Consider the following 26,674-nt stretch of genomic DNA (forward strand, 5'->3'; position numbering starts at 1 on the left):
TTATCAAACCGGAGGTTAAAACCGTAACCGCCGGTTACGGTTCCGAACCGAAACCGTGAGTTTTACCCGAACCGAAACTGTCGATTTTGAACCGTAGTTCGGTTCAGGTTCAAAAATTTTAAACCGAAACCGTGCCGGAACCGTGGAAAACCAAGCCGGAACCGCAAAAATCGACCGTTCGGAACCATAAAAACCGTCGGTTCGGAACCGAAACTGAAACGGCGGTTTTGGAACCGGAACCATAACCATACCGTAACCGCCGGTATCTGGAACCGTGAGCACCTCTAAGAGCATCCAAAGCGCTGGCTCGTTGCGAGAGGAGGCTGGCAAGCAAGCTCGCCACCCGCGTTGGCCACGTGGAGAGCTCCTGCGCGTGTGACGCCCACTCACCGGCCCGCGAGTGGACGTCGTTTATATTCGTTGAAAAAAAACTTGTTTTTTTTTAAAATTTCAAAAAAAAATCGAGAAAAAATTTCCCCCAAAAATACTAGCCGTTTATAGCCTTTTTCCATTATTTTATTTTTTCTATTTTTTAAGCCCCCAATCACTTCTATAAATATCAAATCATTCCACAATTATCCCCATAAAAAACTCTCTATTCTCATCAAACACTCTCATTCTTCATCTCAAAACATTATTCTTCTCCAAATTCAATTCATTCATGGATCCATTTAAGCAAATGCGTCGAATGATGGAGAGAATCGGTAGAAGCAGATCGACGTAGGGAGGAGAGGAAGTCGCGGCGCGTCAAATGCAACCCCGGAAATACATTTCATCGTGACCGGGAGGAAGCCGCCGCAAGGTTGGTACGAGATTACTTTATGAGAATCCGGTATGGAGATACCTACTTCCGTCGCCGTTTGCGCATGCTGCGGGAGCTATTTCTGCATATCGCAAATACATTGGCGGCCCGGAAAGAGTACTTCCAAGAAGGCATCAACGTTATTGGTCGTCCCAGTCTCACGACGCTCCAGAAATGTACTGCAGCAATATGTTAGCTTGCTACTGGACAAAATGGAGACTGTGTTTGATGAACTTCTGCAAAGGCGTCCGGGCAGCCTTCACCGACGAATTTCTCCAGAAGCCAAGCACCGCAGATTGTCAGTTTCTGCTCCAACTTCACGAAACAGTGCACGGATTCCCCGGGATGCTTGGCAGCGTCGATTGCATGCATTGGCAATGGAAGAATTTCCCTTTGGCGTGGAGGGGATCATACATGAGCGGCCACAAAGACATCCACTACCGGCTATGGATTTGGCATGCGTTTTTCGGGGTCCCCGGATCGAACAACGACGTCAACGTGCTCAACCAATCCGACCTCTTCAGCGAAGTTTTGAATGGTAAAGCGTCGGCCATCAACTTCACCGCTAACAAACCGCCAGTATAAAATGGGGTATTATCTGCCGGCGACATCTATCCGAAGTGGCCAACCTTCGCGAAGATGTTCAACAGGTCGATAAACGAAAAACAAGCTCTCTTTGCACAAAAGCAAGAGGCTGCTCGCAAGGATGTGGAGAGAGGTTCGGGGTTCTACAAGCTCGATTCACATTATCAAATCTCTGGCTCGTACGTGGTTTATGTAGAATATATGGTAGACATCATGTATACGTGCATAATTTGCACAACATGATTGTCGCTGACAAAGGACCTAATGCGGAAAATTGGTTCGATCCTGAACCCCGGGAAGCTCTACCCCAAGTAGTCCACCTCGCAGTGGAGTGCATTCTTCTTTGCAAGAGCGAATATGTGTTCGGGCAAGGACACGTGATTCTATCGCCCACGCCAACTCCAGGAGGATCTAAGGAGCACATTTGGGCAAATTTGCAACCGTTAGACGATCACCGCATCACTTTCCTATGATTATGCGGATTTCAATAAATTGTAATATTATGATTTTCAATTATGTATTTTTCGTATTTTCGGATGTTGTAATTTTTGTGGTTTTTAATGATTTTATGAATTATTAGTATTAATTTAATATTTCAATGAAATATTAATTGAATTGTTGGAAATAAAAATAAAAAATGAAATTGAATGAATAGTTAAGGTATGAGATGGTTAAGGAGGGATGAAGGGTTAGGTGTTGTCTCTTAGTTAAGATATGGGGTAAAAAGTGCAGTGAGACCCATGAATAATTAAGGATGAGACGGTATTGAGATAGAAATTTGGATAGCATAATTATTCATATTCAATGAATAGTTAAGGGATGAGACGGTATTAAGATAGGCATTTGGATAGCATAATTATCCCTATTCAATACATTTGACTTTTCTTATCCGATATGTAAAAATATAATACTCGAACTCAGAAAATAGATAATATTAAAGGAAACAGGAAAATGAATACTGAAAAGGAAGCCGTGGAGAGCAGCAGCCACTACAATGGAAAATCAAATTCAATGGAAACCATATAAATAAATAAGATTAAGGAAAAAAAAAAAAAGCCCTAAAGTCCTCAATTTCCTCGTCGGCGGTGACTTAATTCATATTCCGTTTCTTCTTCATCTTCTTCTTCTACAGCCTCTGCCTCCGCAAAATTGGTGCTGCTTTTGAGAGTAGAATTAGTGTGATTTGCTCTCTAACTCGTGGATTCTGTAACGCGACACTGCTTTCTAAGTTCGACGGAACTGATCGGATACTGGCTTTGTTCGCTGATTCCTAATTGGTTTTCCTATTTTCTCAAGTATTTCTCTGGTATTTTGTTTCTGTCGAACTGTTTGCGATTTTGCACAAGCACGGAGAGTAGGGACGAGCATATTTTTCTACTTGATTCATAGTTTCATACGGCAGAAGCGTTTCTATGTTGTTACCTGTTAGTTTTAGTAATTGATCATGACTTAATTAGGTTTTGAGATTACGGGCCCGGAGTTTTACCACCATCTGCTTTCATTGCTTTTGTATTGGAGTTACTGGAAGAGCAATTAAAATGTGAAGTTGAGTAGTGTGATAGTTTGTTGCTTTAGGCGATTTCTGTTCCTGCGGTTTGTGTGATTTCTCTTTCCTGTTTGGTTTGAGGATCACAATGCTGAACAAGATAATGAAAAGGGGGCAGAGGAAGTCCTGGAAATCTGAAGCAATAGAGGCCCCCATATCCCAGTCGTCGTCTGCTTCTAGTGTGACTGTCAATCATGCATCTCGACTGGCCTCTGCAACACCTCAGCATGTGACCCTTTCCAACATCCCGCCGAACCCGGGTACTGTTGATGTTTTGCCTATGTTAAGGGATGTTCCAATGGCTGACCGGCACAATCTATTCATTCGGAAACTTCAAATATGTTGTTTCCTATTTAATTTTACTGATCCGACTAAGTCTGTGCGGGAGAAGGAGATCAAGAGGCAAACTCTGGCAGAACTCGTTGACTTGGTGCAGTCGGGATCGTGTAAAATGAATGAGGTGATGCAGGAGGAATTAATGAAGATGATATCTGTGAATATTTTCCGGTGTTTGCCACCGGCTGCACATGAGAACACTGGCTCAGAGGGTGGAGATCCTGAGGAAGATGAGATGTTCATGGACCCTTCGTGGCCGCACTTGCAATTTGTATATGATTTACTTTTAAAGTATGTGGTGTCATCAGAAACTGACACTAAGATTGCCAAGAAGTATCTTGACCACTCGTTCGTACTTAAATTGCTTGATTTGTTTGATTCAGAAGACATGAGGGAGCGGGAGTATTTGAAGACAATTCTTCACCGCATATATGGGAGATTTATGGTTCATAGACCCTTTATACGGAATGCGATAAACAACATTTTTTATCAGTTCATATTTGAGACCGAGAGGTACAATGGGATTGGTGAGCTTTTGGAGATTCTCGGAAGTATAATTAATGGGTTTGCACTGCCAATGAAAGAAGAACACAAGTTGTTCCTTGTACGGGCACTTATTCCACTGCACAAGCCTAAATGTATTTCTTTATACCATCAGCAGTTGTCCTATTGTATAACACAGTTTGTTGAGAAGGATTACAGATTGGCTGATACTGTCATTAGAGGAGTGCTGAAGTTTTGGCCAGTCACAAACTGTGGTAAGGAAGTTCTCTTCCTTGGGGAACTAGAAGAGATTTTGGAGTTTACACAGCCTGCAGAGTTTCAGCGCTGCATGGTACCTCTGTTTAGACAAATTGGACGAAGCCTCACTAGCTCACATTTCCAGGTTTGAAGATTTTCATGCACCCTTCCTGGACTTTGTGTATTTACATTGCAATATCTACTTAGAAAAGGGTTCTTTCAACTAGTTCTCTTTGATATATAGTGTTGCTGCCATAATGATAGGAGTGAAAGGCGAGAGGAAGGGAGGGAGCACGAGTTATGCTCTGTTTTAGGATATGTAAATTGTAAAGATAGTAATGCTAGGAATCCGATCACTTGTATTGCCAGACGAATAAAGAAGAACACTCCTCCGCAGAGGCCTACGACTCAAGTCGTCCAATTACAATGATCTATTCAAGATGATTTCCACTCCCTAGCTTACATTTATTTATACTCGAAAGTCAATAACTAAAAGCATAAAAATAGGAACTGGACTGCCGCTTCTTCCTTTTTCCTTCCAGCTACTTCTCTGCTGCCTCCTTATTCTTCTCCACCGGTTTCTGCTTCAGTTTGGCCTGTCCCCTTATTCTTCTCCAACGGCCAAACAACTCTCCTATTTCCTCGGTGGTAGACCTTCCAAGATCGGTCCGTATCACATAATATTTTCACTTTCCAGAAGTAAATAACATCGATGAATTTTTTGTTTTAGCAGCAATGTCGGTGTAATCTCAGGGAACATGACAGCTGATTAAAATGATTAGGTATAGAGATGAAACTGAAGTAGATAAGTGTCTTATCATGATGGCATGGACATCTGTAAAATCTACTGTTGAATTTGGCTGCTGTGCTGCTTACACTTTTACTTTTGCTGGTTATAGTTTTATTGTGACACTAGTTTCTTTGTAGAGGTGTATATGGAATATGATGAAGAGTAAGAATGAGTTGGGGGATGGGGGAGGTGAATTTACAATTTTCTGGTGGAGATCTGAATTCATGTGTGTAGTTGAATATATATCATGCTTTTCTCCTTGTAGTTCTAAAGGTTCATATAGAATTCATGAGACCATGCTATATTGCTGTACAATGCACTATGATTTGTGGCTGGGTTGTGAGATTTGATATAGCCATGTTTAGGGTCAAACCATTGGTTCATTGCTTTTCAGTGAAAGCTGAGATGGTCTCTGAAAATATCTTTATATGCCAACTCTTGCACATACACATCCAGAAGCATGTATTTTGGCCATCTACTTCCCTTAGATGGCATTTTCCCTTTGAGAATGCTTTTCATCAGACGAAGAGAGCATTTAAATGATTAGTGCAGTCTTAATTTTTGTTGAATTATTTACTTCTCTGTATGGTTGTTGTGATCCAATTCATTGTCTGCACAATTTTAAACCTCAAAATTAACCGCCATGATTTCCTATTTGGTAGGTAGCTGAACGGGCTCTTTTTTGGTGGAACAATGAGCACATAGTAAGTCTGATTGCAGAAAATCGGAGCGTTATTTTACCTATCATATTTGATGCGCTAGAAAAGAACATACGAGGCCACTGGAACCAGGCAATCATTGGCTTGAGCTCCAATGTCAGGAGAATGTTTCTAGAGATGGATCCCGAGTTATTTGAAGAATGTCAGATGCAGCATGACGAAAAGCAAGCAAGAGCTGGAGAACTTAAACACAATCGTGAGTTAACTTGGAAGAAATTGGAAGAGGTTGCTTCTCAAGTTACTGGAGAAGAAAGCATGATCGTCATTTAGTGGAATTGAAAAACATACAACTGAGGATGATTGTGAAACAATTTCCGCAGTCAGTGGCAAAGCTCCTTCACTTCTTAAGAAGTAGGAGCAGCTCATGGGAATCAAAATGATTGGAAGGAAAAAACCTACAAAATTGAGGTCAGTATGCTACTCTGCTTCACACAAATGCCATTCTCTTGTGCTTGTACTTTGCAACATTTCATTTTATTTTCCATCCTAATAATGATAGTTTTTGTAATCTATAATTATTTTGTGGTTTTGTATTTTCTAAAAGAATAAGACTTAAAATCAAGCTATGAGGCTTTTGATGAAAGAATGTATGCCACTTTTTTTTTGGCGATTATTCAAATTTCAACTTGTCTCATTTGTATTGTTAACTTTTGCAACTGGTTTAGATTCTGGAATCTAACGTTTGTCCCCACAAAAATCTTGCACCTCAATATATAATGACTGATGTTGATCATAGAAATCCACCAGGAGGGTGGAGATATACAATATAAGAATAATTAGGGAAGAAGAAACAAAGGGCCGTACTCTCTCTGGGCTGCGCCTGTAAACGTGATGGAGCCACCACCATATACACCGGTGTCCCTGAATTATAATTCCATCAGAAAAAAATTCAGAAATTCTGCCGTGTCTTGTGAAAGATGCAAAAGATTTGTGTGTACCTCGTGCCACCAAGAACACCGGCATTCATGGTTAGTTGGTCGATTTGGTTAACCGATATAGGGTCGAAGCTCGAGGCCTTGGCATACTGCGGCTTAGCCCCGTCACCGGATGGCACGAAGAATGCACCGTTCAACATCAAGTCCCCATTCGACCTCCAATTCCAGTTGGCCCACTCCCCTTCACTGGCATCCTCATGTTTTGTCACCTATTGTACCACATACACACAATGTAGCATGCATATGTTTAAATTTGCACAAAATAAATGGCAGCAAATTCAACCAGCAATGTAAGCAGCATTGTACCTCCTTAACATTATGATCATCTGATGCAGTGAAGCGATTACCCTCGCTATTCACAGTCAGGCTAGCACTTCCGCCAATCGCATACATTTCCCACTTATAATAGTCGTTGTTCACCACGTGGATGTAGCCCCTCCTCACCCTCGGCAACCTCTGGACGAGCCCCTTTCCAAACCGGTTGAATGCTGTAGTGACCTACACAAACGAGTCTCTATCATCAAGAATTCAAAAGGAACAGATTGTATTGTTTTGCAAAAGAACCAACCTGCATCCTTGAGTCGGGCAAGTACTTATCATCATGCCCGAGCAGCATGACCTTGTCATGATCAGACAAATAGTTATTCGACACAGTAATAGCCGTAGATCCCATGGTGATATCTACCAATCCATCAGTGACAACGTGCAATGATCAATCCATATGTTCCTCGAACCAAAGATTGTTATGCCATCACTATCCGATACCCCCCTGTGGCCAAAATGTGTGGTGCTTGACCTAATATTAGTTTTCCCAGACGGCATACAGTTGTAAACCCACACATTGTGGATGATGACTTTGCTGACATACTGCACTGTGATGCATCCATTCCCCGTGATAGATGCACATTGGCACCACGGCCATCTATGGTCTTGTAGCTGTTGAAGATGAGCTCATGCTTGAGCTTGATGACCATGTTGGACTTGAAGATGATCCAGAGGGGCTCTTCTTGGATGACAGCATAGCGAAGGGTGCCAGGGATCGGGCTGACTGTGTCGTGATCAGAGGAGTCCGTTACCTCATAGAAACGACCCCCTTTGCCCCCCATTGCACCCTGCCCGAAGCCAATGGCTCAGTCAGCCAGCCATTGTCGGTTGTTTCCCCAGTTGGGGTCGCAACGTCAGCAGTCGTCTATGGGGTTTCCAGTCAGGCACTGTGACTCTGCCTTGCTCAAGGGGGTTTCAAGAATTTGGCGACGTTTCGATATGGATTCATTCACACTCCTGTCATGATTTTAACATAATTTTAAGTATGAGATAATGTAATGTTTCATGTAATTGCAACAAATATATGCATGAACTATAACTGAAGAATAATGTGAAATCTCATAATAATTTAATTCTTCAACGTAACAATTTTATTGAGTGTTGTGTTGTGTGTTTACCTTGTGACTTTGTAGAGCCACAAAATCAGGATTAGGGTGCTGATGAGAGAGCGTAAGGGTTGAAGAAAGTGGTGTATTTTTCTTTAAAAGTTATGTGGAATTAATTAGAAGGAAGAAAGTAAATAAATATAATTACATGCTTGGCGACTGAACTTTCGTAATTCTTTCTTATGAGTACTCCAATATATACCTCAATATTGTAGTGATCAAAGGAAGTCATCTCTCTGAAGATCAATGGCCTTGCAATGGGTGTTCTCGCAGAGGCAATCATGGTCCTCCTCCTCCTCCTCACGATGACACGGAAGAGGCTAACAACTGCCATGGCCCGGAGTTTGCTTGTTGTGGTGCCATTGTGCCTCTTCCTGCTCCTGCAGCCCGATTCGTGCTCGCCATCGGAGCGCCTCAACCACCAGAAATCCATCATCAAATCGCATCGGTGCTCTTCTTCTACTGCCTTCTTTACTCCCTCATCGTCAACTGGATCGTCTCGACCAACACGAAGATACACAATCAGAAGCGGGACTCATCATCATTCGGAAATCTATGAATTTTCGTCATCAAAAATTTTGTTCGATTAGGATTAATTAATTTAGTTTTTTGGATTATATCAACTTTTATGCTTTCTAGTTCTAGTAGCGATTGTTTATTCTTTCAGTCTTTTATTTTGTGTATTAGAGATTGTTGATTCTTCGAGTCTTTTCTTGGCTACTTATTCAACTTAGAGATTGTTGATTTTCAATTCATTGTGACTACTGTTGTTAGTTAAAAATCCATATGGCTTATTTCTGATAACGATGTCTTGGACAACAATGGTTTTTATACAGAAAGAAATAAATAAAGTTAATTTTAAAGTTCAACTAATAATGATTTCAAATATGATTATCCATTTTCACTTTCTCACATATTAACTAAACCACTATTATATTAGTAACATACACACTCAATTTATTTTCCAATTAAAAGCATCACCCAAACAGTACAAAATATTTACCGGCCGCTCAAGCTTCAAATTTAATTTTCACCAAAAATATCAATTTTCAACATATGGTATGCTATGATTTCTATATACGATTAGACATTAGTGATTCCTGCTTCTAAGTTAATTCCATCTCATTTTTATTTATAATGGAGTACATAATTTATTTATATGCCAATGGTAGAAGCAAGATCAAATAACAATTTCATTCTCTATGAGAATCGATCAGCACCAATTAAGATTAATCAGATCTTTCATATCCTGGTCAGTAATTAAATAGTAAAAGAATAAATTATATCAAATCAAAAGGCTTACTTGCACATTATACCTATTCACATAACAAGATTTTGTTAGTTTTAAAAACCATACATCTTCATTTAAAATATGTACTACATAAATAAAGCTAGATCTCAAACTGTATTATTTATTTATTTATTTGGAGGATGAAATGAGTTACAATATTCACCAAATAGCCTTTCTTTCCCCCATAATATAAACACCATCGTCTTTTACTATCCAAGTACACATATTGCTTGGACACTGGTATTGTCTCTCATTTGAGTCAAAAGATTTAAAACCTGTGAATTTGAAACCAGCTTGAATGTCACATGAGAATACAGTATTCTCGAAGAAGGAATTACAGAAACTCCAACTATACTCATCCCCTCGAGAGAGTGTGTGCGTCCCAAGATCATCGTCAGCAGATCGGCATCGCAGTAGCAAGACTGGAGATGAAGATGATAGGCTGTTATGTACTTTAACAATAACTTTGGAGTGACGAAGGTGCAGCTCTTTGCAACCTCAATGCTTCCTATTATGAAAAACAATTAATAGGACAGCTTTTTGGATTTGGTATTGTAATCCATGGCTCACGCTACTATATATGTATTATTGTAGATGATGATCGAATTAATGAGGTTATTGTAATTTTTTGTTTACATTGGGGTCTAATTTATAGTGGTCAAAGTAATGTATACTATCACCCATTTACAGAGGAAATCACATTAACATAATTTTAACAACTTAATAAGGGTGCATTTAGTGACTACATTGAGCTATAATTGGAAATTTGTATAAATAATAGAAGGTTGAGTAACAACCAAGTGACCATTTTATGTACTATTGTCAATAAAATCACAATGCATCTAAAAGTAGCTAGGCAGTTAGTTACATTGTTGGTCAAATTCAGCATGACATGTATAACTTCACGGATTCAAATTACTATTTAATTTACAGATACATTAATTAGTTTGAGCTCATCAAGATCGGATTGAGCTGGTGGAAGAATCAAGTCAGGAAATAGCCGTTGGGAACCAAAACAGGAACTAGCCGTTGGAAACGGTTATAACCGTGTTCGGCAAAAGGAGCTGTTCGGCCAAAGGAAGCTGTTCGGCAAAGGAAGCTGTTCAGCAATTGGAAGCTGTTCAGCAATTGGAAGCTGTTCGGCAATTGGAAGCTGTTCGGCAAAAGGAAGCTGTTCAGCAATTGGAAGCTATTCGGCAATTGGAAGCTGTTCGGCAAAGGAAGCTGTTCGGCGGTTTTCTTGATCGATACTTCTTAAGGGAGTTGCGATTCATTCCGGAACTAACAACAACAGAAATCAAAGTGATAGAGAGAGAATTCAAGAGAGGAAGTGTTATCTTTCAGCTGTGCGTTTTTAGCTCTCGAAGCAAGAAGTTTTCGGGCGAGTTGAGGGTTTTCCATCTTGTAAATTCTTGAGAGTTTTGAGTGCTCTTATGTTTGTAATTTCTCGAGTGATCAATAAAGAAACACACCAGATTCTGCCCGTGGATGTAGGCTTACGCCGAACCACGTAATTCGCTTGTGTTCTTCCTTGCATGTTGTCATTTCATTATTTTGCATTTCGATCATCACAACCGTTGGTTCGTTCTTCACAACGTGGCGCCGTCTGTGGGAAATTCGTCCACTGAATTGATCGAGAAGGCATAAAGTTTGGGAGTTCTTTCTTGTTTCATCAAGAAGGCGCTCAACCTGTTTGAATAATGCTGCAGCAAGGTTTGATGTTGAAAAGTTCACAGGCCGAAATGATTTTGGCCTATGGAGGCTGAAGATGAAAGCAATCTTGATGCAACAGGGTTTATGGGAAACCCTAAATGGTGTAGGCAGTAGAGAGGAGGAGAAGAGCCCGAGCCTGATGAAAAGGAGAAGGCAAAGGCTCAAGACAGAGAGTACAAGGCATATAGTACCTTGATACTCAACCTCAATGACAGAGTCCTCAGAGAAGTTTCAAAGGAGGAGACAGCGGCTGGAGTTTGGTCCAAGTTGGAGTCATTATACATGGCCAAATCCTTGGCAAATCGGCTGCACCTGAAGCAGAAACTTCTCACTTTCAAGATTGCTGATGGAAAGGTGTGTTGGAACAGCTCGAAGAATTTGGGAAATGCATCGATGATCTTGAGAACATTGATGAAGAGATTAAAGATGAGGACAAGGCTCTGAGATGTTGTTGAATCCTTGCCACCAAGTTATGAGCATTTCAAGGATGCTATACTTCTTGGTAGAGAGTCCAAGATTGGATATGAAGAGGTGTACTCTGCTCTAAAGCTCAAGGAAATCCAGAAATCTAATCCAAAGTCCACTGAAATGGTGTCTGAGAGTCTGAGTGTTGCTGATCACAAGAAGAATGTGAAAAGAAAGTCACAGAAGAAGCCATGGAAAAACAAGACAGCTGACTGGAAAGAGACCAGATCATGCCATCACTGCAAGAAACCAGGCCACATAAAGAAGAATTGTTGGGTTTGGAAGAAGAAGCAGGCCGAGGAAGAGAATGGCAAGAACAATGCTGATATTGCAGAAGAGTTGGTGGTCCCGGAGGCTCTGTGTGTGACTGAGGACATGGAAGAACTTCCATGGATCATGGATTCTGGATGTAGCTTCCACATGTGTCCAACTAGAAGTCATTTTGAGGAAATCAAGAATGCAGCTGGATCAGTTTTGTTAGGAAATGACCAGATATGCAGAATCAGAGGAATTGGGTCCATCAGGCTTAGACTTCATAATGGCTCCATCAGGTTACTCACTGGTGTGAGGTTTATTCCAGAGATTAAGAGGAATTTGATCTCTATTGGAGTGTTGGATGCAGCAGGATATAATTGCATATTATCTGATGGGATTATGAACATCGTCAAGAATGGTGATGTTGTTATGATGGCTGAGAGAAAGAGAAGCCTATACTATCTAAAGGCAAGTGTGGTTACTGGATCTGTGAATCTGGTGCAGGTATTAGACTTAAGAATGTGGCATCTCAGACTCGGACACTTGGGAGAAACTGGAATTAAAGAATTGGCCAAGAAGGAGCTGATTAAGCTGGAAAATCCCAATGAGCAGTTGGGTTTGTGTGAGCAATGTGTGCTCGGAAAGAGTAAGAAACTGCCCTATGGAAGAGGAATTCACAGCTCAAAGTCACCACTAGACTATGCCCACAGTGACTTGTGGGGCCCAGCTACACCAGCTTCATTGGGGGAGGAGGTAGATACTTTCTATCCATTATTGATGATTTTTCTAGAAAATTATGGGTGTTTATCTTGAAGGAAAAATCAGAGACATTCATGAAATTCAAGGAGTGGTGTAAGGAAGTGGAGGTGGAGAAAGGGTGTTCTTTGAAGTGTTTAAGAACTGATAATGGGCTGGAATTTCTGAGTGGGGAGTTTGATTCTTTCTGCAAGCAGAAAGGTATGAAGAGGCATAGGACATCTCCATCTAATCCCCAACAGAATGGAGTTGCTGAGCGCATGAATAGAACCATCCTAGAGCGAGTTAGATGTATGCTTTGGCTCTGGAATGGCTAAGAGATTCTGGGGTGAGGCTGTGAGTATGGCAGCAGTTCTCATCAATAGAAGTCCTTCTTCAGCTATAGCTTTTGACACTCCTGATCAGAGATGGTATGGAAAGGCCATGGATTATTCGAATATGAAGATTTTGGTTGTATGGCTTATGCACACATCAAGCAAAGTAAGTTGGAGCCAAGGGCCTTGAGATGTGTGATGATTGGATACCAAAAGGGAGTGAAGGGCTACAGACTGTGGTGCATAGAGCCAGGAAATCAGAAAGTTATTATCTCTAGAGATGTGCAATTTGAAGAAAGTAGGATGCCATTTCTAGAAAAGGCTCAAGAGAGCCAGAGGCCATCTCATTCTGAGAAAGAACCAGAGCCTGAGAGGATGGTGGAGATGGTGTTCCAGAACCTGAGGAGGCTGAGGAATCAGTTCAGGTGGAGGTTTCTGGAGCAGATAGAATTGCTGAGCCTGAACAGCAGATGGGAAATCATAGTGAACAAGAAGAAGCAGATGCTGATGTCTTGAACCCTGAAGAAGAGCAGCAGGATTTGGGTGACTATGTTCTAGCCAGAGATAGGGTCAGAAGAATCCCTAAACCATCTACAAGATACAGTGAAGAAGAATACTTGCTATATGCACTATGTGTTGCAGAAAACATAGAGTATGCAGAGCCTTCAAGCTTCAAGGAAGCTATGAGTTCTAAGGAGAGCAAGCAGTGGATGGAGGCTATGATAGATGAAATACAGTCCCTGATCAAGAACAAGACATGGGTGCTTGTGAAGAGACCTTCCACACAAAAACCAGTGAGTTGTAAGTGGATATACAAGAAAAAGTTGGAGGTTGGGAACAAGATTAGGTTCAAGGCTAGGCTTGTAGCTCGGGGGTTCACACAAGAGGAGGGAATAGACTATAATGAAGTATTTTCTCCAGTGGTAAAGCATGCCTCAATAAGAATTTTGCTAGCTATAGTTGCTCAAAGAAGTTGGTTTTGGACCAACTTGATGTGAAGACAGCCTTTCTTCATGGAGAACTTGAGGAAACTATATACATGAATCAGCCAGAGGGATTTGTGATACATGGGAGTGAAGATAAGGTTTGTCTACTAAAGAAAAGTCTATACGGTTTGAAGCAAGCAAGTAGACAATGGCATATCAAGTTTGATGAACATATGCAGAGTATGGGATTTATAAATTCCAGATATGATAGTTGTGTCTACTTCAAATCAAAGTTTGAGGGACCTGCTGTGTATTTGCTATTATATGTAGACGACATCTTGCTTGCTGGACCAGATAGACAGGAGCTAGATAGGGTGAAAGCCTTATTGAAAAAGGGATTTGAAATCAAGGATCTGGGGAGTGCTAGCAAGATTTTGGGAATGGATATATTCAGAAATGCAGATAAGAGGGTGTTGTGGTTGTCCCAAGAAGGCTACATTCAGAAAGTACTGCGCAAATATCAGATTGACAAGAGTAGAACAACCTCAGTTCCACTATCACAACAGACTAAGCTGTCCAAATCACAATGTCCCAGAAATCAGCAAGAAGAAAGAGAGATGAGCCAGATACCTTATTCCAACATAGTTGGGAGTGTGATGTATATGATGATATGCACAAGGCCTGATATTTCTCATGCGGTAAGCGTGGTGAGCAGATACATGTCCTGTCCGGGAAGAGAGCACTGGTTGGCTTTGAAAGGGATTCTCAAGTATCTCAAGGAAGTAGGTGATCTGGGAATAATGTTCAAATCAGAGAATGAAGGAGATAAGGATAGCATTATGGGGTTTGCGATTCAGATTATGCAGCTAACCTTGATAATAGGCGCTCACAATCTGGGTACATTTACCTTGTTCGGCTCCGCGGTGAGCTGGAAGTCTAATCTCCAATCCGTGCTGGCTCTATCGACGACGGAGGCAGAGTATATAGCTCTTGCTGAGGCAGTAAAGGAAAGCTTCTGGCTTAGGGGTATAGTTGGTGATTTTGGGGGTGAAGCAAGAGAATGTTGTGATCAAGTGCGACAGCAATAGCGCGATTTGTCTCTCGAAACATCAGACATATCATGAACGCAGCAAACATATAGACGTGAGGCTGCATTTCATTCGAGATGAGGTTGAGAAGGGTGCGGTGAAGATTGAGAAGGTCAGCACCGAGCACAATGCGGCTGATGCACTTACTAAAGCCCTACCAAGATCCAAGTTCCGACATTGCTTGGATTTGGTTGGGGTGGTCCGAAATTTGTAAGTATGGGAAGGAAGGTGGAACTGGTGGTGATGGATCTTAGATTGCTCAAAGGTGGAGGATTTGTTAGTGTTTGAGCTCATCAAGATCGGATTGAGCTGGTGGAAGAATCAAGTCAGGAAATAGCCGTTGGGAACCAAAACAGGAACTAGCCGTTGGAAACGGTTATAACCGTGTTCGGCAAAAGGAGCTGTTCGGCCAAAGGAAGCTGTTCGGCAAAATGAAGCTGTTCAGCAATTGGAAGCTGTTCAGCAATTGGAAGCTGTTCGGCAATTGGAAGCTGTTCGGCAAAAGGAAGCTGTTCAGCAATTGGAAGCTATTCGGCAATTGAAGCTGTTCGGCAAAGGAAGCTGTTCGGCGGTTTTCTTGATCGATACTTCTTAAGGGAGTTGCGATTCATTCCGGAACTAACAACAACAGAAATCAAAAGTGATAGAGAGAGAATTCAAGAGAGGAAGTGTTATCTTTCAGCTGTGCGTTTTTAGCTCTCGAAGCAAGAAGTTTTCGGGCGAGTTGAGGGTTTTCCATCTTGTAAATTCTTGAGAGTTTTGAGTGCTCTTATGTTTGTAATTCTCGAGTGATCAATAAGAAACACACCAGATTCTGCCCGTGGATGTAGGCTTACGCCGAACCACGTAATTCGCTTGTGTTCTTCCTTGCATGTTGTCATTTCATTAATTTTACATTTCGATCATCACAACCGTAGGTTCGTTCTTCACATACATTAATTAACGGATGATTCAAGAAAAATAAGTACTAGTATTAGATTGGTGGTTGATGTCTACACTCATTCATGATCACACACACATTTAGCCTAACAATATGCATTAAGCAGTAATATGAGAGTAACCGTAAGACTTCAGATCTCATCTTACATATTGATTAAGCATATTGATTCAAATCCTTCCCTTTTTTGTTATCTTCAAAAGTAATGGAATTAGACAAAACGTGCAGTTTCGACCATTCTACTAGCTATGTTTCGACTATAAAGGCGTTTTAGTTCACAACACAAATGTGAAAACACGGAGTGAACCAAAACGCCACTATAGTGAACGAAATATTTTATGGAGTAAATACTTCACTATAAATTAGTATAATCTAAATCACTCTTATAATGAAATAAAATTGTTTTCTCTAGTTATGCATTAAAGATTAGTTATACTTTAATCATCTCTTAGTTATACTAATTTGTGAACTAAATCGCTCAAACAACAATATATGTCCCCAATTAAAGGCAAAGATTTATACTACTATACTGCAGTGAAGTAAACTCTTTTTAGGACATTATAAAAACAATATAAATAACAGTACAATATTAGTTAGCTTTACAAACCTTGAACAAAAACTTGCACATTTTATACTATAGAGCGAGGTTTGAATACCATATGTAATATATAAAAAAAAAATTAGAGAAGATTGAATTCAATCCATATATACTCTCCTAACTTACTTACTCCTAAAATATTATGATTAGGAGCAGGGCTAAAAACTGCCAAACAAAGTAAAAAAACTATTACATAATTCAAAGAATGTCGTGAGCTACTACTTTAAAAAAACACTACAGAAATATTTTCCTTAAAAAGGAATTGTTATAGTACATACAATGGTGAGTCAAAAATGCCAAATTGTGGAAGGTCATATAAAAAAAGAATAATTCAAACCTTCCAAAAATAATAATGGGAAAATAAATTAGTGGTTTTATAAAGATATCAATAACGTTTCCTATCTCCACTGTTACGACTCGAACCTGTGATTTAAAGTTGGAGGAGAAAACGTCTTACCAACTGAGTTGCGTTTAGCATCAAATCAGCGGTTAAGTGGTAATGGCTGAGCAATCCGTTAGGGCTTCTCTCTCTCATCATCCGGCGCCGGAAGATTGAGATCCAACGACAGCCAGTTTTCCGCCCTTCATCCTCTCTTCCGCCTCATCAAAAACTATTGCTTCTCGAATGTTCGTCGGGATCGGTGGGGCGGCGCCGCCGCGGTGCTTCCTCATGTGGCCGCCGAGGGCCTGCCCGGAGGCGAACTCCGCCCCGCAATACGAGCACTCGTGGACTCTCGGCGACTTCATCGCGGCGGTGGCGGTGGTGGAGACGCTGCTGAGCTGAAGAGAGAGAGAGGTGGGAGAGAAAATGGCGTATCGCTTCTCGTTCTTCGCTTCTTGTGGCTGGCGCGGGTGGCCGCCGAGTGCCTGGAAGGATTGGAAGGAGCGGTTGCACGTCTTGCATGTGTACATGGCGGCGTCGCGGCGGGTTTTGGTGATGGGGATGAAGTGGCCCTGGGAGAGGAGGATGAGGCACCTGGCGGTGTCGGCTTCCTCCGTGGTGGTGCTCTCCTCCGAGGCGGCGCGTGGAGGTGGCGTGATGGTGAAGGAAAAGGGAGAGTTAGGTCGTTGTCGCTTGGTTCGCTGCCTTTCGCGATGACGTCGGTGTTCAAACACGGCGTCACCGCCACCGCCGCAGCCTCCTCCGTCGCGGTCTCCATATATATATCCCAACGCCGCCGTGGTGTTTCGATGTGGTTGTTTTACTTTCTTGAATTTTTTTTGTTTTTTTCTTTTTTTTTTCTCACATTCTAGAGAGGAGGAGAAAGAAAGTAGGAGGGAGGGAGTGGAGGTTGGGGAAGTTTCACTACGAAGGAAATTAGTGAATGTGAGAGATCTTGGAAGTTAAATGGCTTTATATATGAGCAATTCGTGGACTAAATATAGAAATTTAGATAGATATTTGGACTGACTATATTCGAGTAAACCGATATTACACAAATAAAAACTACAGGTCAACAAAACCATTAGATAAAATTTTCAGTTAGATGTGTGGAGTGATATATAAATCACACTATTTGCTAGAAAACCATTTTTCAACGACATATTTCCAAAAGTTTGTTGTTGATTTATCAAGTCCATTCCTTCGCTAAGGGTCTACATTTCATAGTGATATATAAAATATGTATATTAATCCATGCATTCCATTTCTATTATTCAAGTGAGCTATGTGCGAAATGGCTTTTGTAAAATAAAACTCTCTCCGTTCGTATGAAAAAGTCTGAAATCCTAACTCCTTTTTTATTGTTAGAATAATATAGTCATGTAGATATGAAATGCAATAAGTTTTTGGATCACCATATCCAGATAAATTAATTCTCATCAATATTACTTTAAATTTTATATTCCCCGGCAATAATTATGGCAAATACATTTTCTATCACGAACTTCTTGAGTTTGTTTAAGCTAGTACTCCTTCCGTTCGCAAATATGAGTCTAATTTCTTTCTGCCACAGGTTTTAAGAAATGTTAAGAATTAAAAGTGGGTGTGTAAAAAGTTAGTGGAATATGGACTCAGTTTTAAATGATATGTGTGGAGAATGAGTTGGTGGAATGTGGTACCTCTTATCATTTATAGAAATAATGAACCGGACCTATTCGCGGACAGACTAAAATGACAAGAGATGACTCTTATTTATTATTAAATTGCTGTGGCGGGAATCCTACCTATTTCTAAATCACTATTCCAATCAAGTTGTTTCTCCAACAAAGTAGCGTTCTTTTCATTGCTAAAATCAATACAATCGCTCATTACTATCCACCACAACTCACGTGTAGATAAACCACCACCCTTGAGATTTTCTTATTACATCAAAAGCTTTATCCTTGGATTCCCACCAAAAATGACAAAAGAATAACGCTATCGGGACAATATTTGGGTAAAAACTCCATTGAAGATCTTGATTGGGTTGGAGGATGTGATATCCAAGCTCGTCGTCTCCGGATGCACAATGTATCTTGAGTGGTGCAAAAGTTGGAGGGAGCTTACTAGTATATGAAGATGGTGTTCGGTTTCCAAGATAAAGTAATATCAAGATACAATCTAGGATTGAGTTGTGAGATTATTTTAGTCATAGGGGGTTAGCTATGACTAATTATCTCATGACTATCCATCTAGGATTGAGTTGAGGGGTTGAATCTCATGAACCAAACACATTACAAATTTAATCCCTGATACAATCTTGCAAACCGAACACCCCCCGAATAGTATTGTGAATGGACATCCACTTACAAATTCTTGAAGAATTCAAACTTATAATATTGCAGAATCTGACATGAAACATGGAACAATTCTATTTTTGTTCTAGAGAACTAATGAAATTTTATTTTAATGAAGGAGATTAGATTTATTCCGAATGGGGGAGTGACGCACAAGGGTTATGCGTCGTTATTATTGAACGACGCACAACCCTTATGCGTCGTTAATTAACGACGCACAAGGGTTATGCGTCGTTCAAAGACGCATAAGCATTATGCGTCTTACCCTAATGACGCATAACCCTTATGCGTCACACTGGTAAGCATTCCAGCCTGTCACACGACGCATAAGGGTTGTGCGTCGTTCAAAGACGCATAAGCATTATGCGTCTTACCCTAATGACGCATAACCCTTATGCGTCACACTGGTAAGCATTCCAACCTATCACCTGGGTGACCCGGGTTCAATCCCTGGCAACGGCGCATTTTTTTAAGTGATTAGTATTTGATAAAATGAGTTATTCTAAACATTTGTTTTTGGCAAATAGATATTACTCTTATAAAAGAATTAATTAAAGAAGTTAAGAATAAATGCCCAATCTGATTGGTCCCCCAAAACGAATACATGTACATTGACAAATTAATTTATACTACTATTATCTATGACCACTGTTTATTTTATTTTATATATTAAGTTTATTTTCGAATATCTTAAAAATTACTATTGTTTATGCCGTTAATTGTATAATAACATAAAAATCAAAACTTTATTCACTTATAGATTACGCTTATATAAAATACATGGCATAATATTATATACTATTAATTAATAATCCAAGTCTTTATGTTATAAGAAAATAAAATAAAATAATTTCCAAAAGTCCTTGCTGCAATATTGATTAATGAATGTTCTACCCACAATTATAAGAAAATAAAATAATGCTTATTATAATAGCGGTGACTATACTCTAATAAATAATAGTAATAATAATAGTAAAAATGCGCCATTGCCGGGGATCGAACCCGGGTCACCCAGGTGACAGGCGGGAATGCTTACCAGTGTGATGCATAAGGGTTATGCGTCATTAGGGTAAGACGCATAATGCTTATGCGTCTTTGAAAGACGCATAATCCTTGTGCGTCAAGGGTTGTGCGTCGTTCAATAATAACGACGCATAACCCTTGTGCGTCACTCCCCCATTCGGAATAAATCTAATCTCCTTCATTAAAATGGAATTCCATTAATTCTCTAGAACAAAAATGGAATCTCCCCCATGAAACATCCACAAACATATTCTTACTGATCTCCCAAAAACGAGAAATATCTCATTAATGGACTCTTCTTCTCTTTTGCAAACCTAAGATTTTTTATAAGTATAATGCTTTTTGTTAAGTACTCCTATTACATTCAAAAGGAAATGGCAGTAACTAGACTTTTGTTATATAAAGTGATGATAAACATTAGTGTGAAATCAAGCACAAATTCCTTGTTCCCAAGTGTGACCCCTAAGTATTCCAGTCATATATTTTATTCAATGAAGCCAATTGGGTCTGATTGCTGAAATAAATACCATCGCTTTTTGCAACCCACCAGTATTGGTGTGCGGTTGACCCATACTTGCCCTGGTTATAAACTTCGAAAGCTTTTTCCTTTGATCCCCATCAAAAATGACAAAAGAATAACGTACCCGGGAAAAAATTCTCACAAAAATCCCAGTGAAAATCTTGGTTAACATATAGGACATGATTTCCAATGTCGTATGAATCTTCAGTGGGGCATAATCCGGTGGAAGATTGCTAACGACATAAATAGAATTTTTTTTTGTCAAGAAACATCCATTCACAAAATCTATAAGAAACAAGGTTTCCACTAGTAAGAATAACAGATGAATCTTGTTCATATTGACTTATTGAGGTGATTGCGTGTTGTTAGTTTTCTTATATATACTAAATTTTTTCTTGTTAGAGATGTTTTTTTCCCACAATATATGGATCTTGGTTGAGGTATTCAGTACTGAAATGCGCATATTCGAAATAGGTATCCTCGGCATAATACAAGTTATTGCTAATAATTTTTTTCAATTTCGATAGGTCATACCTATTGTAAGTAATTAAACAATTAAGTCGAACTATCGGGCCAGCACAACTAGTTCCGGGCCCACAAGGCCGAAAGGAGTATTCATACAATATCGGGCTGGAATTCTATCAGGACATACTTAGGCCCATGGGCTCCTTTGGACCTTCCATGGGCCGGGGCGGCCCAGTCCACATTTACTAAGAGCAAGCACAAATAAAAATCAAGCACCAACTGCTCAAGCAAAGCAATGTGGAAAGAGAAATAGAAGTGATAAATTACTGGGAATCAATATACAAACATATACATTATGATGCATTTGTACAGATGTACAAATATGATTCCTTCATGGAACTTTGGGGGTGTACAAAACTGCCAGCTTGCAAAAGATTAAACTAATGTAATGAAACAACCAAGGGATGATAACTGCTTTATTCCAAAGATTCAGATTATCATCATATTTGAGTCGAAGGGAATCTGCAAAAAAACCGAGCTAGTTCGAAGCAACGCTGAGTTTTCAACTAGGAGCAGCAATTTCCATTGTCTCCAACTTGCTTTTGCTTCAAAATCTGGTTCTTTACATTTACGGGCGTAGATCCTTTCTCCAGCAAGCTCGGTACGTTCAGTATCTATAGAAAAATAAGTATGCTGGAATGTAAGACAATGAGATGATGGAACATTTTCGATTTAATAAATGAAAAGAACCTTAAGCGAGAGGTCTTTGAAACATTGCTTCACATTTGCTTGAGTCTTGGCACTGCACTCGAAAAACAAACATTCATGCTCTTGTGCGAGAGCCATCCCCTCTTCCGTGGTAACAGCCCTCTCGTTTTCCTGAAAACGGCCATCCATCAGCGAGATATGTCGTTTAGAAAGACACATGTGTATGTAACTTACCCTGTCAACTTTGTTGCCAACTAGTATCTTGATACAATCAGGATCGGTGCAGCAACGCTCTAATTCCTTGACCCAGGTCTTCGATAGGCTTGTAAAGGTCTCTCGTCTTGTTACATCATAAACTGCACAGAGGAATACAGAGTTTATTCTTAATTATCATAAGAGAAAAAGGGCACCAACAACAAAACTAAAGTGTCGCATACCAAGGATGATACCATGTGCTCCTCGGTAGTATGAACTTATTAATGATCCAAACCTTTCCTGTCCGGCTGCATTGCAATAATGTAATTATACACGTATGCATGAGTTCTTAACATAGAACGAGTAAAAAAAGATGAATACATGGTTGCCAGCGAACCAGGGGAAGTATGAAAATGACTTCAATTAATGAGCAAAATTAATCTAATTCCTTGTCCTATTTTGGTGTACCTAACAAATGCATTTGTAATTAATGATTCGAAACTCTGGCTTCTCAATCACAAGTTCATCATAGAACTGAAGTGTTTTCTACACAGTTTGGCATATTGATCCCATTAACATAGGAGTATTAATTAAGAAATTCATTATATCTGACAAAATTCAGTGTCTCATTAGTCATTGTATGAAGTTAAATGATCATAAAAATGACCAAAACTTTCAACTAAATTACCAGACCCTATAGAAAAGACACTTCAACCACAAAGCTAAATCCTCACCAACATAAACCTATTGAATCCCAATTTCCCATTCATCCTTATTATTCAGAGTAAAGAGCATCGATCCTTATTAAACAATATCCAAAACTAACCAAATTTACTTGAAAGGTTCTGATTTGATTTGATTGTACCAATTCAAATCAAAATTTAGTCGAAAAAAAAACATTACCCCAACATTAAGGTTTTTACAATCCACAGTTATAATGAAGGAGGTGTTATACCTGTATCCCAGATTGTAAGTTTCAGTCTTTTTCCAGCAGTGGTTAGCATCTTTATCTTGAAATCTACTCCTGATAATTCAATCAAACATAAACCTACACTAAATCAAATCAAATAATCCAAAACAATCACCCAAACTCAAACATGATTTGCCTACCACCTTAAATGATCAAGTTTAAGGCCATAAAACCATTAAAAAAAACTAAAAAAAAAACTAAGGCATTCATCTTCAACAGCCTTCAAAAAACTTCAAAAGTCACAAATTCAGACAAATTTTCCATCATGCCGATGCATATCATAAATATTCCTCAATTAGTAATTCAAGAACAAAGCTTTATCATCAAAAACTAAGGCATCCATCTTCAACTGCCTTCAAAAAACTTCAAAAGTCACAAATTTAGACAAAACAATCACCCAAACTCAAACGTGATTTGTCTACCACCTTAAATGATCAAGTTTTAGGCCATAAAACCATACAAAAACTAAGACATCCATCTTCACAAATTTAGACAAAATTTCTATCATGCCAATACATATCAGAAATAGTCCTCATTGAGCAATTCAAGAACCAAATTTTATCATAAAAAATGACCACAACACAAATCCCGCAAATTTAGAAGATTCAAGAATCATCAAACATGAAAAGGCCAAGATTGTCTAACCTACATATTAAAACACTAGTATTAATTACCAATAGTAGGAGAAAGATCATGAGGAAACTGCTGACAATTGGAGATGAAACTGAGCAAAAGGCTGCTCTTTCCAACACCAGAGTCCCCAATCAACAGAACCTTAAAAGAGTAATCATAGTTGACGCCGCAGCTACTCTTTCTTGAACCCATTATTCATATATCCCCCCCTTCCAAACACATCACCGTCCCAGCAGCCAAAAAAATCGTTCAAACCAAGAAAAAGAGAATGCCCAAAATTTCAGACAAGGTTGTTGCGAGGGGGTTAAGGCTCTTGCATCATAGCCACTTAGTACAAATGTCTCGTTTTCATTGAGACGGCTGTACATTTGAATGTACACGCGCCGGCACCATGAGAGATCCCTGTGGGTACCCACTTCGCGTCGAGTCAATGTCATTTTTCACGGTATTTTTTTTTTTGGGATTTTGTTTTTTTTGGGGGAAAAAAGTTTGAATCTTGAAAGAGGGCGGAATATGAACTTGCGTGGGGTCGTAATTAAAAATGTAATCTTGATTTGTTGGTTACCTAATTATTCAAAATGATACCCAATTGCGCAACGCCGAAGATTTCTCGTTTTCAAATTTAAGTGTTGATTGAAAAAGGCTATTTTCCAAAGAATGTTAGTAGTATTTCCGTGTCACGTAAAATAGTTGTTATGTTACATTGTTGGTTTTCTTCACATTAAATTATCTTTCAATTTTATAAGTGAATTCTAGAATTATTTATCATTTATTTAAGTGAGTGGATTACTTTTCCGAAAACTTTCTTAATGGTTTTTTTTCTAGGAATAGATGGACTATTTTTATTAAATTAAGTGAGTGATAAATAATAATGTTAGTAGACTAGTAGTAGTATTTTGAATTAAGATTAAAATCATAGCAGCCGGAGTATTTGGTGCAAGCTTTAGTGAACTATATAAATAATACACGATCTTTCACTTTCGCACATAAATGATACCTAATTTTTATTTTATATCGTTTTTTGTACCACATGACAAAAATAACTCTGGGTACCAAGCATGAGATTTTTTGTTATGGAGGATATTTTTGAAATTTTCAATTAAATAGTACCAAAGATGTGATTTTTTTTTTCTTCCTTTCTTATTTCTTCTTTAGTTTCTTCTTCTTTCTTTTTTCTTCATTTTCTTCTTTCTTTTTAATATTTTATCTTCCTTTATTCTTTCTTTTTTCTCCTTAGTTTATATTTCCTCTTTTTTCTTTTCTCTTCTTTCTTTTTAGTGTTTTATGCATACATCTAATTGTATCCATAATATAAATCAAGAATAAAACACATAATTAAATTAATTATTTAAAGTAATTAAATCAATTGAATATTTTTTTATTAAATTATTTTATACTCATTTTAGGGTTGAAACACCTAACTAAAAATATTCAACTCTTTATAATACAATTCACAATTTTAAATTTTTATTAGCATTATATTGATTAGTTATTAATTTAATATAAATAATGATAATAATAATAATAATAATTGTTATTATTATATAATATTATATGATTCATAATTTAAATAATTATACAATAATTATTTATTAATTACTACTAGTTTTTATATTGTAATAATAATATTATTATACTAATTAAATATAATTATAACTATAATTATATTTAAGTATATTTGAATAATATTAAAAATAAATTAATTATTAATTTATAAATACTAAAATAATAATATTAATATTGATTAATAATAATAGTATAAAGAGGGAGGAGAATGAAAGAAGATATTATAATACTATCACTTTTGGTACTAGTTTTATTTATGCCCAAAATATCCTCTATGACACAAATGGAAAAATGCATTTGTTTAGAGGGCATTTTGGGGTGAAAATCTTATCAGGTACTAAAAATGTGATTAATAGGTACCAAAAATGATACTCCCTCCGTCCCGGGCTACTCGCCCCTTTCCTTTTCGGCACGGAGATTAAAGAATGAGTGTATAGGAAAGTCAAAAATTACGGCTGTAGGTGAAAATTTTTACTAAAAATGGAAATGGTGCAAGTAACTTGGGACGCCCAAAAAGGAAATAAGTGCGAGTAGTGCGGGACGGAGGGAGTATAAAATAAAGATCAGGTACCATTTATATGTGAAAGTTAAAGATCAGGTACCATTTATGTAGTTCACTTTAAATAAAAAATATTATGATAGACAAATATAGATTGTGCATTAAAAAAACCCGTAGTTACGACATTAATATTGGCAGTCGTAATTTATTATCATATACTTTTCCATATGATCGCTTCCAATTGGATATAGCATATAAAAATAAGCGTATATAGGGATTTTTCTTGCTATTTATTGTTATGAGAGAAAAAAATGTAGCAACGAAAACAAAGAAGAATTCGTATATTGAGTTGGGCTTTGAAGGTAGGAATCCCCTATAACAGAAACCTAATATAGGCCCAACTGAATTAATAGTTAGCCCATCAAGCAGTCATTGGCCTATCCCACAAAATTATGATTATTTAATTAAGTGATTTTCATTACATATGGTTATTTAGATATAAATTTCATTAACCTAATTTCCATTGTTTAGACATCAAATATTCACACCAAATCATGGTATATTGGTAGCTATCGTAGATACTTGTTATTCTGATGAATTTGATCGTGATTAACAAATACTTAATAAATATCGACCAATACGCCTAAAATGTCCTTTTTCTATAGCACGTTAAAGCAGAGTTCTTTCTACATATAATAGTAAGTAATTACTACATACGTTGAAATAATAAAGAATCCAATTAATGCATGTAAAGTTAACTATTTTTTTGTTTCATGCTTCATCAATCCAGTATAGTGTATTTGCCATAATCGATTGAATTTCAACCTCTCCCATTATGCGAACTAATGAAATAAAGTTATACGTACTACTAATTTTTTTAGCTTAATTGGTGTGTGCCTATTAGATATAAAAAAGTTACTTACGATATTGCTCTTTGTCAAAAAAAAAAAGGAAAAACAATTGTTTTTTTCTATCCTCACTAAAATATTGCAATCGTAGCAAGAAAATTCTTTGGATCTAAAAACTGATGTGACGTAGCATTGAACTATTGATAGCAAAAAAAAAAAGCGTGCATTTCAATTTTTTATTCTCCAATGGAAAATGCACTTGCACCGACCTTGTATTACTTCTCCAGAAGGAAAGGCAACCC

The 26,674-nt window shown here is 38.4% G+C and overlaps 2 protein-coding genes and 2 pseudogenes across 2 annotated transcripts; 1 reads left to right on the forward strand and 3 right to left on the reverse strand.

Moving 5' to 3' along the window:
- Window positions 1–2,907: 2,907 nt before the first annotated feature.
- Window positions 2,908–6,034, forward strand: LOC121748836 (serine/threonine protein phosphatase 2A 57 kDa regulatory subunit B' beta isoform-like). The gene is made up of 2 exons (XM_042143371.1): window positions 2,908–4,155; window positions 5,463–6,034. Exons 1-2 carry the CDS (start codon window positions 3,022–3,024, stop codon window positions 5,787–5,789), a joined length of 1,461 nt encoding a protein of 486 aa, XP_041999305.1. The 5' UTR covers window positions 2,908–3,021; the 3' UTR covers window positions 5,790–6,034.
- Window positions 6,035–6,408: 374 nt separating this feature from the next.
- On the reverse strand, window positions 6,409–8,317 carry LOC121749086 (annotated as a pseudogene).
- An 8,425-nt stretch (window positions 8,318–16,742) lies between these two features.
- On the reverse strand, window positions 16,743–17,387 carry LOC121749087 (annotated as a pseudogene).
- Window positions 17,388–21,363: 3,976 nt separating this feature from the next.
- Window positions 21,364–23,798, reverse strand: LOC121747082 (ras-related protein RABC2a-like). The gene is made up of 6 exons (XM_042141062.1): window positions 23,501–23,798; window positions 22,812–22,880; window positions 22,099–22,164; window positions 21,896–22,017; window positions 21,704–21,832; window positions 21,364–21,627 (listed from the first exon to the last, which is right to left on the reverse strand). The coding sequence occupies exons 1-6, from the start codon at window positions 23,649–23,651 to the stop codon at window positions 21,520–21,522; spliced, it is 645 nt and encodes a 214-aa protein (XP_041996996.1). The 5' UTR covers window positions 23,652–23,798; the 3' UTR covers window positions 21,364–21,519.
- Between the last annotated feature and the right edge of the window lie 2,876 nt (window positions 23,799–26,674).

The sequence above is a fragment of the Salvia splendens genome, chromosome 9, assembly GCF_004379255.2.
Source record: "Salvia splendens isolate huo1 chromosome 9, SspV2, whole genome shotgun sequence".
Lineage (NCBI taxonomy): Eukaryota > Viridiplantae > Streptophyta > Magnoliopsida > Lamiales > Lamiaceae > Salvia > Salvia splendens.